This window comes from Hypoxylon trugodes, assembly GCF_022578975.1.
Source record: "Hypoxylon trugodes strain CBS 135444 unplaced genomic scaffold F4822scaffold_1, whole genome shotgun sequence".
In the NCBI taxonomy this organism is placed as follows: domain Eukaryota; kingdom Fungi; phylum Ascomycota; class Sordariomycetes; order Xylariales; family Hypoxylaceae; genus Hypoxylon; species Hypoxylon trugodes.
In genome coordinates this window covers 2,995,977-3,009,650 of record NW_026250016.1, presented here as the reverse complement: position 1 = coordinate 3,009,650, position 13,674 = coordinate 2,995,977, and the positions used below count along the sequence as shown (strand labels likewise).

At 48.4% G+C, this 13,674-nt stretch overlaps 3 protein-coding genes across 3 annotated transcripts; 2 read left to right on the top strand and 1 right to left on the bottom strand.

The window, feature by feature from the left end:
- Positions 1-1,736: 1,736 nt before the first annotated feature.
- F4822DRAFT_435798 (alpha/beta-hydrolase) lies at positions 1,737-2,738 on the bottom strand (the record flags this gene model as incomplete). The annotated part of the gene is made up of 1 exon (XM_051462240.1): positions 1,737-2,738. One exon carries the CDS (start codon positions 2,736-2,738, stop codon positions 1,737-1,739), a length of 1,002 nt encoding a protein of 333 aa, XP_051319724.1.
- Positions 2,739-6,860: 4,122 nt separating this feature from the next.
- Positions 6,861-10,321, top strand: F4822DRAFT_31353 (uncharacterized protein). Its single transcript, XM_051455365.1, has 6 exons — positions 6,861-7,268; positions 7,351-8,882; positions 8,947-9,034; positions 9,088-9,762; positions 9,840-10,190; positions 10,279-10,321. The coding sequence occupies exons 1-5, from the start codon at positions 7,034-7,036 to the stop codon at positions 10,100-10,102; spliced, it is 2,793 nt and encodes a 930-aa protein (XP_051319723.1). The 5' UTR covers positions 6,861-7,033; the 3' UTR covers positions 10,103-10,190; positions 10,279-10,321.
- An 896-nt stretch (positions 10,322-11,217) lies between these two features.
- F4822DRAFT_386502 (uncharacterized protein) lies at positions 11,218-13,195 on the top strand. The gene has a single exon (XM_051456717.1). The coding sequence runs from the start codon at positions 11,779-11,781 to the stop codon at positions 12,634-12,636; it is 858 nt and encodes a 285-aa protein (XP_051319722.1). The 5' UTR covers positions 11,218-11,778; the 3' UTR covers positions 12,637-13,195.
- Positions 13,196-13,674: the final 479 nt, after the last annotated feature.

Here is a 13,674-nt window from a genome sequence, read left to right as displayed (position 1 = left end):
CAGCCTATTTGTACTCAACTTTTAGCCATACCAGTCCTCTTCTCCCTTGTCCCAGAGTATAACATGCCAGCATAAGGCGTGAACCATTATAGCGCCCCCAAAGAAGCCATATCGTCCTTGTATGTCTAGGCTGGCTTTTTTATTATTGCATACCTACCTAATCTTAGGTACTTACGATAGTTGGCATGCATTCAACTACTTGCGCGCATAGAGACTTATTTCCCAAGCGACCGCTTACAGAAATTTCCTTACCTACCAAAACCAAATATCGCAAAAAGCGGCACGTTCTTCCCCAGGTTTTAAGACTATTGAACAAGCTAACGCGGCAGATATTGCTGTGCCTCACGTCTGTTTCGACCGACTCCCCGCCGTGCCCCCTTTCGTCTTACCGAGGTCTCTGTTCGGTCAAGATCAATATGTTATAATGCCCAATCCAAAACATGGCGTTGGGCAGCCTAAGTGCTTGGATACTTAGATAATTCATCCATAATTTTCTTGTGTTAGCTGGGTTTTTATATTGTCAGCATCCGTCATGACTATGTCAGCAACGCACAGCAACAAAGTGTGATATTTGTGCAATCCATCTTCACAGAGGAAAGGACCCGGATGGACAACGTTTGGGGAAATTGTCTCACCGCTATTCATTGTGCGACTATGAAAGGCTATATCGGAAGCCTACAGGATCTCGGACACGCCTAGTCGCGAGGTATGGCAATTACAATATGTCTATTAGGATGTGGTACAGCAGCCTCAACATGCAAGGTTATCAGGAGCTTCAAGCGGAGAACAAGATCATACCAATGGTCTCTCTGTCTTTAGCTGAAAATTGTGTGTCCTTATCAATCTACCCTTCGTCGATCTCGTGTCAATCTGTACCTACCCGGACCTATGAAAGAGGATTGAAGGTTAGGATGGATTGTGTAACCACATCCTAACTCCCACTCTTTCATGGGCGTCGCCGGTTTCCTAAGCGAAGGGTGTGTACCCGTTAGTTCCGAAGAGGATGAAGATGATGTTCTGTTAAATTTTTGTCCTGCATCCTATGGTTGTTAGTTTCAAGAAACACGCGTCATCTCGGCGGGTGGATACTCGATTCGTCTATATGAGGTGACTCTCGATTATTGACATCATGCATGTCAACGTCTTCCTTTCAAAAGTTCCTTAAATATGAAGTCCTTTAAATTTCGGTCCTTTGCGCTGAAGTAACACTTTCTTGGGGTATTTCGGAGATGAAAATCTGACTGGTCGGTTTATATTTCGGAGAATAGGGGGTTTTGGAACTAGAACTAGAACCCCTTTAGGGATGATGATACTACGTGGCTGGCAACAGCAACGTTGTAACACAACTTAACTTACAAGTGTGGTCGGTTTCCATGTACCTGGCATTAATGCTGATTGTTTATCATGCAACTAAGCCTTCGTCGAATGATAATAATCAACAATAAATTTTCCGACCCGAAACGTTGCTCGTAACCCCTCGTCGACTGTAGCAAGCCTCGTCACTTGTTATCAGAACAGATGCGCAGGGAGACGTCATCGTGTGATAAAGCCCACTTGTAAGACAGTCGTTCTTTCAGTATCTTCGCATTTTTATGCAGTAGTTTCGGTGAGCTTTCATTGTATAATGCCTCTATAGTAGATACACCACGACGCAGGGCGCCGGTACCCGTGGGGTATGTATGCTCGAGCACAGACATAGAGTAGAGCTTCGAATACTACCCACCATTTCCTATATCCTACCTTGTAGTGCCGGCCTTAACCTTCTCTAGTAGGTTCTCCGTAAGCTCCGCAACAAATGCCGGATCATCCCTTTGAATAAAGTGTCCGCAACCCGTAGCTATCACGGGACCACGCGCTCTCTCGGGCTGTGTCAGCCGCACGAGTCCCTCATTGTACCTAGACCACTCCGGGTTAAGGAATGTATTGGTTAAGCTCTTGGGCACATTCATGAACCCTTTCTCTCCCTCTTCGGCGAAGGTTTCCCAGTCATGCCCGACAACTGTAATCCATGGCCCTATTGACCCCGGGCCTTGCAGCGGTGGTGCATCCGAGAGTGGTAGTAGGTCAGCGATATTCCTTCGGTCTAGGTGTTCCGGATTTGGTACTGATGGGCGGAAGTAGGAATCATAGGCAGCGCGGGTGCGCCGTAGCTCCTCAACCGTCGCATCACTAGGCAGCACTTTCGGGTCGAATCCGGGGGCATCGGGGTCTGGGAAGACGGAGACAAGGTCGCTATTAGCAATGTTGCTATCTAGTAGCAGTAAACCCTCAACAATGCCTGGGTAAGTCTCAGTATAAAGGCGCGCGATGACACATCCGATACTATTAGAGACGAATACCAACTTCGGCTGAGGCGCCTCTTTTGCTTGCTCTACCCCGCTTCTATTTTGAATATTCCTCGTCTTAGTCTCCCATATATACTGCACTAAGGCATGCAAGTCGCGGACAACCTCGCGGATGTCGTGAACTCCGCCGTTCTGTTCGTCGGTCGGATCACGGGAGGATTCACCCTGTCCATAACGGTCATAGGTGAGCAGTGACGGGTAACTGGTACCGCGGCTGTGCTCGGTCCATCTCTTCTGCAGGTGCTCTATGGTTAGCTCCCAGCCGGCTTGGGAAACGATAAGACCATTCAGGAAGACGACGAGATGGGTGGTAGACAAGGGGCCTTGTCCCGGTAGGAATCGGTACGATAGTGGGGTATCAGGTTTGTGGGGGAGACGAATGATTTCGGACATTATTGTCTGTGTCATTCTAACGTTACTTTTATCTGAGAGTCCTATACCAAAGGAGATAGGTACGCTTTGATATGGGCAGATGAAAGGTTGAGGTTGTAAGTGTGTACCTAATATTAACTTGTACGGATATGAAAATGTAGTTGGGGGACATCGATTGGAACTGAACTGATGCTTATACCATACAACACTGTCTGTCTAGACCCTCCTATAGCGTGTGCCTAGGCGGGTACTTGGGTAGCAGCTAACCTACCACCCTACCTAGGCGTCTAGGCACACTCGGAGGTGAATTTAATATAATTAATTAATCATGTTAGATTTACTTGTCGCGTTATATGGCTCCTTATAGGGTTGTAGGTTTCAATTGTGATTTCGAAATAAAATGACGTCGCGTATTGTTTTCCGTATTGTTGGGTCGTACATTGGGCCTCAGCAGTGGGATCCCGCACCCAGTCATGTTCAGTTATTGACCTACCTAAAGAGGTACCTAAATTGAGATATTAGGCCTATCCGTCTAGGACCTTCAGTTGGTAGCGATCTTGTTTACGATATCTCTAATTGGATATGTTTCAAGAGACTCGATAGCCAACCACAAATTCGAACTCGCTTCGTTTCTCCTTCTGTTCTGATATCAACTTGCTTCTTACTATCTCCACTGGACTCGGGACCGTTACCTCAAACCGGCCATTCCACTTATCTTGTCGCTATGCTCTTTGAAGCCTCAACTCTCGGACCCCGAAGCACGAGACCAGCTTCTAGGATGTTGGTAACAACTGGACTTAATTAGAAGCGAACATAGTATAGATTGCGATAGTAGCGACCTATAGCGTATGTTACGTTGAATCCATCAAGTGGACTCAAAAAAATATCCATCAGGTCCGCGAAAGAAAATATTAAGAATGCAAGGGGAGCTACACTAAAGCAGCGTTTCATGAATGCTATGGTGGCATCGAAGGGGAAGGGGGGTGAAGGCGACGAGGAGGGGGACCTGGTAATATTGGAAAGAGTGGTCACCTTGTTTGTGTACTATGTAGACTATCTATGTGTGTTTATGGAGTCTTGACCGCATTGGCATGTGAACTTGTCAAGGTGAAAGTGATAGTGTAGGATAAGACTGCGCGACCCCTGAGCAAAGGACCCTAGCAAGTAGCTAAGGTGGGAAGCAATCAGTGGAGAACCATGTAGTCCATGTAAGTCGGCAGGTCGGATGGCTCCGATTGAAGGATCCGTTGTACCGTGTGTATGGTGAACGAACCTGCGCCGTGGTGAAGAGACACAAGCAGGACGGGATGTTTCGAATCAAAACAGAGCAATATCCTATTCGGTTCGTCGGAGTATCTCGAGAAGTCGTTTTAGGTATCACAGTTCTAAAGCCGAGGTAATAAAGGCTGACGGAGGGACCGTTTCTACCCTACACAAATCCAATGGCAATCCACCTCATTGACGTTGAGGCTCCTGGATACACAAAAGCGAGGATGAACCATTGACGATTGGCGTAGAATCAATAACACGCGGCCATGATCTCGGACATTAAATCAGAGAGCGGAGAATATTTACCCCCTAGAATTGCCCAGCTGTGTGGTGCAAAACTAAGTAAATTCGATGGCGAGGAGACTCGGCAAACGTGTTGATGTTTGACGATGGATCTTGATCTGCTTGCTTGCTAATAATTAGTGAAGTACTGTACTGTACCTACACTATAGCTACGGGTTTGCTGCGTCAATAGCGAAGGTAACCTGGCTCCTATTCTTCCCCACTACCTAGGTATGTTTGTGTCGATTACAACTAAGACAACTAAGCAATGAGCTAAGGCAACAGTATCTCAGCCGCTTCATTCGACGAGGCAACAGATCACAATAAAGAAATAGCCGCTAGACGTCATTTAAAGCTATTTCGCGACCCAAAGTGTCTTAAATCAGAGGGCGAAGCAGGCTTTATAGAATATGCCTCGTTGAGAGCCTCAGCCGATTTCGACAAACCTACTTAGATCTTCCCAAGCCACAGCGTAGTGCTGTCATAATTCGTTCAGCTGCCCAGAAGTCCTGGGACATCAGCCCTGGTGCCAAGAAGTTGTGGTGCTGTAGGCTACCTAGCACATACCAGCACGTACCTAGCACGAACGTGCTGGGTATTCGCAGTATTAGTTGCATGTCCGGGGTGAATATCTCCCCATCTGGTCCATCCCCCCACTGCCCCCCCTTATCCCCTGTTAACTAAGTGGAGTTCAAGTTGGGTAGGTAGGTAAGTAATCCGACAATCGCAGGACTCCCATGGTACTAGCAGACTCCCTAGGTGGTTAATAACGGAGAACTTTTGAAAGTCCTTCCTCTTTCGATCTGACCTTACTGATTTGCCGATGACGACAATAACCCTGCTGGATGCTCGAAAGGAAAAATACAAACATGAGGTCTCACAGCAGCAAGCAACGGCTGTTTGTAGTCCTCCCCTGAGACAATACCATGACGTACGCTAGATCCCGCGGGCTATTAATGGCAATCGATCGTATATTATTCTATCAGTGTAGGCTATGCATGTCTCATACTTCTACAGTGTGTACCTAGCAGACCTAGTAGGTAAACATGGAAGTCGTCTCAGATCGCCTCGCAGAAATGCACTGAATGCGACGGAGAAATGGTAAGTAATCAGCCAGCAATTGAAGCCTACTCTCTTGGTAGACGGGCTGACAGCCCTCATTCGTTATAACGGCGTAGGATTCGGTGGAGATGCATTTGCCGATGGTGGGTTGACTCAGATCCATCGCGAACCCTACCGCCCTATCTTGCCAGCCTGTCTTGATGCACTCTCAGGTACATCACGCAGCTCATTTCCAACCTGCCGGAAATCGGCTAGGTATCAATTGGCGAACCGAATCTCAACCATACCATATGTTCGCTGACCTTCCTGGTTTCAGTCAGGGGAAAGTTGATATCAAAAGCAACTGGACAATCTTTGGGTCTGTCTGACTATTGGTCGGCCTAGGAGCGAATACGGCCGAGGTAGAGACGTTCATCCCGTCCCACCCCCTTCTACCCCAACCCGTTTCTTTGGGTTGGGTTACTAATAAGTAGATTTAGAGGGTAGGTATGTAATGTACGTACGGTATGTACATATGAAGTAGGTGACACTGTTACCTGAAGATCACTACCTTCACTTGAGCGATTTCGACTACCTACCTACCTATCTATGTAATGTATACATATGAGGTTATTACTACGTGGTAGTCTTGCATAGCACCGCCTCGTTGGCTGAAGACCTACTGTAAAGGTAGTAATTAGTTACTAAGGTATGTGTGTAAGTAAGCAAATAATGTACCCTATCTTGAAGCTTGTGACAGCGTAGCCCCTTTTTTTCTTTTACCTTTTTTTTATCGGTCTTTAGAGCCTTGCGACCCTACCATATCGAATATCAACATCCAACGTCCAGATAGAACAGTTCATTCGCTCTGGGTAAATTTACCAATGAGCCCTTCAATTGTGATAGTGATCGTAACATGGGCCATCTAAGACATTAGATTCGCAAGACTAAGTCCCTCGTCGTGGGTGATGGAGACCAGGGAAGCGCTAAGGTAGTCCAGTGGAACGTATGCATTGCCCCTGTCCGTGTCGAACTGCTGGGGGTCTTGCTGGGGGGTAACACTAGGGTACACCGCAAGCCTCGGGGCCAATCAAGACCTTGACAGGCGGTGTCCGCTAGAAAGTAGAAAGGTCGATAGCCAACGCGGGCAATGGAACAGAATGGAGTAGACAATATACCCTGAGGTACCCTGAGGAAAAAAGGCCCACGCAAGCCAGGGTCAGCACTACATATACATCGTAAGTACTGCTCGATTCGATTCTGCATTGGCCAAAAGACGCCACTAGACCCTTGAGTGGTTCCGTTATGCCCCGGGCAATCGATGATACTTTGGGTGTAAGCTATCGCTGCACGCTTTAGCGAAACTTGGGTCAGCATTTTGACTGATGCAGTTCAGCCTTTCGTGGGGTGGAATTTCCAATCTCTCATATTCCGGTCTCGTCGTTTTTTCTTCTTCTCTTTCCCTCATCCTTGATTCTTCGCGTTATGTGCTGCCGTATACATCATCGTCGTTGCGCAACTTTGACATCAACTGTTGCGAGGGCTGAGTTGCGAGGACTCCAGCCTGTCGGTTCTCTGCTCCACCCTTCCCTCGATCCTACATACTAAATTGGGAGCCTCTGACGCTCCTACCGGGCTGGACAGGTCACAGGTCAATAGGAACACCCGCGGTTATTGCATGTTCGACGACATCTGTCAAATACTTAACCAACACACCAGCTATCATGGCGGACGAAGTCGAGCGGCTCGCGATTGCGCCGTTTAGAGATATTGTAGAAAAAGGAAATGTAGCAATTGAAAATGCGGCAAATGCAGACGAAGAAACATCGCCGCTTATGCTCAAGGCAGCGCAGAGCCTAGTGAGGGAGGGCGACCGAGCACTGAAGCGGATCGAGCCGCTCTGCACTAAGAATTTCGACGAATACGGTGTAAACTTTGTCGATGCGATCAAAGAGAACGGTAAGGTATTTTTCTAGTTTACCCCTTGGGTCCTCATAATTATTTAAAAATTGGTAAATTGACTCGTTACCGTACGTGTTAGACGAAATCGCGCAGTACCGATCCGAACTAGAAGACTTATTATGGGACTTTGACGACTATGTCGAACCCGACGATTTCGATCAAAGCAAGTTTGAGGAATTACAAAAAGCCTCGAGAAAAGCTGCGCCGAAAATCCTAGATATACTGAGACGAATGAAACTAGTTGCGCCTGCACCTACGTCTGCACCAACGCGAAACTCAGTACGATCCTCGTCTTCAAGAGGAGCGGCATCAAGTGCCCCCGATCATGCTGATAATAATTCACATTATGAACAAATACCAACAAGTATTGTCGTCGACCCTCCGGCGTCCTCATCGACAGATAAGCTGATGGAAGAGACAGAGCTGCAACTGAGCAGCATGATGGGAGCGGTGGCAGGCCCCGACGAAGGTCTAGACGCAAACCTACCTCCTCGATCTATGAGCAGCGGCCTCAACCGAAGCAACTCGCACCGCTCTGAAGTATCCGATGTGACCTCGGACCCTCCGCCAAGACCTCCCTCTACTGACCCATGGCGAGTCGGCTCAGCCCCGCCTGTCAGTCCCATAGAGCAGCCAGGGGAAGCGGACCGATGGGAACGTCGCCCCCCCGTACCGAGCGACTCCCCGACAATTCCCCAAACACAACCGGTCAGTCCTGGTTCTCTTGCGACCCCCTTACGGATTCGAAGCCGGATCGACGAGCCTCTGAACCTAGCCCAGAGGGACGAAGATGACCGGCGAATGCGCGCGGCTTCACGGAGCCTCGGGACGGCTAGTGATGGATCTCGGTCTCCTGGGAAGAGCAAACGTTGGACTAACTCTACGCAGGGTTCAACGTATAGGTCCTACAGCGGTTTTACTTCCGCCAACCGGTCGCCTGCTAATGAGGGTTCTGGATGGCCAGGGCAATTCCAGGATCCCTCGGCCAGTCGGTCGCCTTCGGATACATCTTCTGTTCTCGGACGCACACCCTCTATCCCCGAGAACAGTGCGGTCACCACCCAAGGCCCACAAACTAGTCTCCCTCCCATCCCCAACTTTCCGCCGAGGCAAACTTCGCTGGCGCCGAAACCAACAGGTAGTCGCCGCTCTACTCGCCACCCATCAACAGAGTCTATTAACAGCTCTGTTTTTGATATAGTCGATTGTATGGGTATTGCGAACCCTAGCTCTTCGGCGGTCACACACAGAAACTCGATACTATCGGTAGAACCAGTTAGCCCTGGAGGACAACCGCCAGAGTATATCGGCCACCCTCCCGTATACCAACGCAATCCCAGCTTGACCTCATCGAATTATGGCTCAATTAACAACAATTCATCATCTACTCTTACCGTCCGTCCTGGTGGAGTATTAGGTCAACTTCCCGCAGGTATGGACTCAGGCTTGATCCCCGTCGATATGGAGGATGGCTTAACGACGCCAGCACGGGAACCCGATTGTACTATAGGACCGTTCAGCTCTTTCTACAAGCTCAAAGGCTTCTGTAAGGGTGCTGAGGAAGTTATGGCAGGTCGGCTAGGCTTCAAGAAAATTAAACGACCCGTTGGTGTGAGTGATGATACAGTCGGTCTCGCGCCAAACCCCATCACAAGAATAATGCTAATATAACTAGGGTTTCTCCATGGCCGTTGTTGCGAAATGCAACCACTGTCTATTTGAGATCGACTTTAAGTCAGTCGAGCAGGATCTCAACAACGATTGTGAGTTTATTCTTTCTCAATTCGATATGGATTTTATCTAATACATGTTCTAGCCTCTGGAAGTTTCACATCTAATTCTATCGGCTTTCGATTGCGTATATTGCAAAAGAGCCACTTGCAAATCCGACATGTGGAGGAACAACTTTACGGATGCTTATTCTGTATCCAACAAGGAAAGACTACTGAAGAAAGCGACTCTACCGTGTTCTTCAACCAAAGTCAGCTATTTGCTCACATAGCGCGACATCCTCGACCACTCCCCCAAATCCCAGGTCTTACCGTAGTCGAATCAACCGATATCCCACCAGCCTTCAGAGACAACTTTGACCTCCACCTACCACACCCACCTATGCAATCCGTCATGACCGGACTCTCACGCGAGCTTTCTAGATTACCCTCGGCTGTCGCAACGGAAACGAGGAAGATCCAAAATGGAGTTATGCGCTCGCCCCCTGGTCGAGAACCGGTCCTCCACTACGCAGTCGGGGCCAAGATAGTCGGAATCGAGTTCCCTGCCAAGTACGATGGGAAATGGGGTATCGGCTGGCATGACGGAGTACGAGCCGCATTCGAAGCCGACTCTGTCCAAATTGATGCCCCGCCGAAGAACGAAATTAAGATGCAGGGCACGAGCAACGTCCAAGCTGTAGCTCGATGGAAGTGGAGTCAGAAAGGCGACGAGAAGTGGCTGAAGTTCGACAAGGGGGATATCATTAAAAACATTGGCTGTAAGTTCTCTAACCTCTCTTGCCTGTTTAGTCAATCCGAGTATCCGAAGCAAGACACTTACGTATTACAATTATAGGGGCTTATACGGACCACTGGTGCTGGTCTGGCACTACATCAAAGGGCTGGGGAATATTTCCGCAGTCTCACCTCGATCCCAATTCGATCAGGACTGTCCAACCTGGAGATACAGCTAGCGTGTCGAGCTGGGAAAAGAAGGGACCGCTACGATTCCAGCTCTCCTCCCTTCGAAAGAACGCGGACCGGAAATTGAGTCCGTTCGGTTCAGTGACTCCCACTAGCGAGACGCCGCCCGTGCCTAGTCGAGCGGGTGTGTATTAGTACTAGCCCACTTCCTCCTAGCTCCCCTTTGGGGTAACGATAAAGAAACCATTAATCCCCCACGTGGGCTCCTTACGGATTGAGAATGGTAATGAGGTCTTTTTTCAGTAGGTGATGTACGCGCTAATGTCTTACCTCGAATAACTTGGTGGGAACTTGGAGCTAACTCCATAAAGTAGACAGATAGCGTCGATGAACTCGCGCATCACCATTGCTTTTTTACTATATCACCCTCCATATAAGATACACGCAAGATGGTTGAGGCTGAAATTATAATGATATATGGTTGGGACGGTACGATATCACACTTTGCATATACCCTTTTCGTTTGTAGTAGTGCCTTATATCTATGGTCTGGGAGAATCAGGTTGTCCCTAAGCGGAATCTGGGGATGAACCGGAAGGCGTTTTTTTCTCCATACTACCTTAAAAAAGACGTACGACTGTGGATTCGAATTATATTATCGGAATTGGGGTGCATCACGACATCGCCCGCCCACGTGGGATTCTAGGATATGTATCTCACTATCGAAAAGAAAATACATTTTGTAATGGTATAAAGGGTATGGGATCCTGGACGTGCTCGGACTTGGGTCTATGTACCCTGAGCATCGAGATTATCTATAGCGCGAGACTATTTAGAATCCCCATTGATAATAATCAATGCCTTCTCCTTTTTCATACCCAAAACATCGTCTGAGCGTAGAAGTGAAAGTCTAGACGTTTCCCTGTGGATACCAGCTGAAGGACAGGGTATATTGACTAGGAATCTAGATAGTGAATAGAAGATAAGCTCAACAAATTTGGCCTCGTGGGCATTGCATCGAAGACCTTGGAATGAACCATGCAATGGACATGGGACGGCGACTAGGAGCTTTCGGATAGACTACTTGAATCCAACGGGTCGCATCGCGTCGCATACAGCAGCCTAACCTTGATGGTACTGGGATCTGGGACCATTGTCCCCTCCAACCAGTTATCATCTTCTCTCCCTCGTGACCATATCGTACTCCTGTTCCTTACTAATACCATCAATATCGGAGGCTCGATACTTGACTTATCAATGAAGTTTATGAATACGAACCATCGGCGTACTCGGAGAGCTGTCAAGGTGACCACCAGTCAAGGATATATCGGAGAATCGATCTAGCACTCTATTTATCCATTCACCAGATCTAAGCAGGATCAACATCCTGAACATTGGAATTAGACGATTAAGTCTCGATCTAGAGCTGTAGTAGACCTTGGTTAGATCTAGTGACGTCATTAACTTTGCGTATCTGTGGTGCTTTGAGACCCGAACTGACTTCACTTACGACACTTCATCTTACGATACTACAGATTGTTTCCTAATTGGCTACTTTATGAAGAGAAGCTTACTATGTTTAGTATCTGACTTAAGAGCTATTCCTATCCGTTGTCCTGCAAGCTTCTCGTCACCAACATTGCGACTTGTAGGGCCTACGTTACTAAGACTCGTATCTTTACAATCACCTATACCTTACCTCAGTCCTATAACAACCATGAGCGTACGCAGCAATAAACACACGCCCTGGCACTTTAAGCTTATATGCGGAACAATGCCTTCTAAAAGAAGCATTTCCGAGTGTCATAGCTCGTTCCTATGACCCTAGACTCCTTACCTAGAATGTAATCACTAACTTCTTCCATCAGTGGATGGACTCGTGGTCGCGCCCGGGCAAGTCGCAAGCGACACCAGTGCCATACTACCTCCTCCCAGGCGGCGAATTAACACCATACTGCCGCTCTTGCGGTCGCGTTATAAGCTCACGGCGTGCGCACGACTCCAGTAACACTAGCAATGGCGGCAGTAGCGCACCGAATTACTGCTCTCAGCGCTGTCGCAACACCAAGCCTAGAAAGCTGGATCGCGAGATCGAGGCCACATTTGTACGCATGTTACTTGCCGAGGAACAGGAAGGTAACAATGGCAGCGGTAGTTACAAAATGCGAAAATCCGCAAAAGCGAAGAAAGGCGACCCCCGCATCATCGTGTCCTGTGACGAAGTCCAAAATATTATATTCGGTGATCGCGCGGATCCGGAGAAGACATTTGGACGGCGGAAGAATCGTGCATCAAGAATCCTACCCGCAGCCGAGGAAGACGGTAGTACCCCTACCCAAAACGAATTTATTCACGATGGAGACGAAGATAGCGCCATAGCACTCAGTCTTTCAGACTCCGATACCTCCTCGATCGACGGCGATGTCCAAGCGCGCATGGCCGTGCGAAGCGGAACCCGGATCCGCCCATCACAAACCACATTCCTCGTAAACGGCAGCGTAGGCGGGGAAAAGGGGCGCGCGGAGCGCTCGCAAGAAAGCGAAGAAAACGCGCGGAAGCGAATCGAGGGGCAGCGGAGAGCGAAACAGCGGGAAATGGTTAGGAGTGCTGCGCGTAGACTCGTGGTTTTCGGATTCGCCGGCGAGAGGAAATGCGAAGCCGTTATGCAAGGGAAGGTCGTCGAGCCTAGTTTCGCAAAGGGCGACTGGGGGATTAGGTGGAGAGAATGAGGGAAGGAAGGAAAAGAAATGGTGTATGTAGGTTGATAGTTAGAGAGGATTATGATGGGTTATGGATTACCTTGTTAATAGGTATTGCTTGCTTGGGTTTTCGTCGTTCCCGACCGCTTTTGTTTGCTTGAACTTGGCCGTCGTCATGGGCTAGAGAAGAAAGTATGTAGGGTTCGCGCGCGCACTGTATACGGAGATTTAGGATATCAATACCAGGTTCAAGTTGCTTGTCCTATATCCACACAAATTACCCCGGCGTTGAAATTGCGATCGACTGGGTATACCGCCTGCGTCTTATGGCATGGCACGAGAGATGGTAGCCGTGTAACATCGGACCGGGACTTCGATGTACGAATTATATGAATTTGCCAGAAAGACGCGTCTTAAGAAAGCTACGGTATAATTAAGTAGACCGCTATTATCCAAAATATGACAAGCCAGTAAGGGGTCCTTATGGAGGGGGTTGGGGATTCAAGACAAGAATTTACGGAGCCGAACAACTCCGTTCGACGGGAGCTTGTTACTTTATATGTATCCATATTGTCCCCCGAATCGCTTCTGTCACCGTCTATCTACTAGAAGAGGTTCATAGAATTGCGCGCCGACTAGCACGAAGTACGTAATATTGCTGATGACAGCAATAACATTTCAATCGGTCGACACGTGGCGAGCACCATGGTTGATTTCCTTGTCAAATAAAAGCACAGACGGAAAATGCCACGTGTGGAAGCATTCAGCCGCAGGGGATCTTAGGACTTCCCTGCGGATGGGAAATAAAAAGTAATTCGCAAGGGGGTCAGGGGGAAGGGTTAGGGATGTACTGTACAAAATCTGACCTCAAGGCTGGGCTCGGACATAAAGAAGGGGGGGAAAGAGAGAACCCCCGGATCAAGTAGATCGGCATTGAAGGTTTCTCGAAAAAATGTAGAAGTTTTCGAGGAATGCCATGCATCTGGGTATTCGGGCTGTGCTGTGAACCTGGTAACTAATGCATATTTATACCAATGTCATTACCCCTTACCGGGAAGCTGCCGCAAT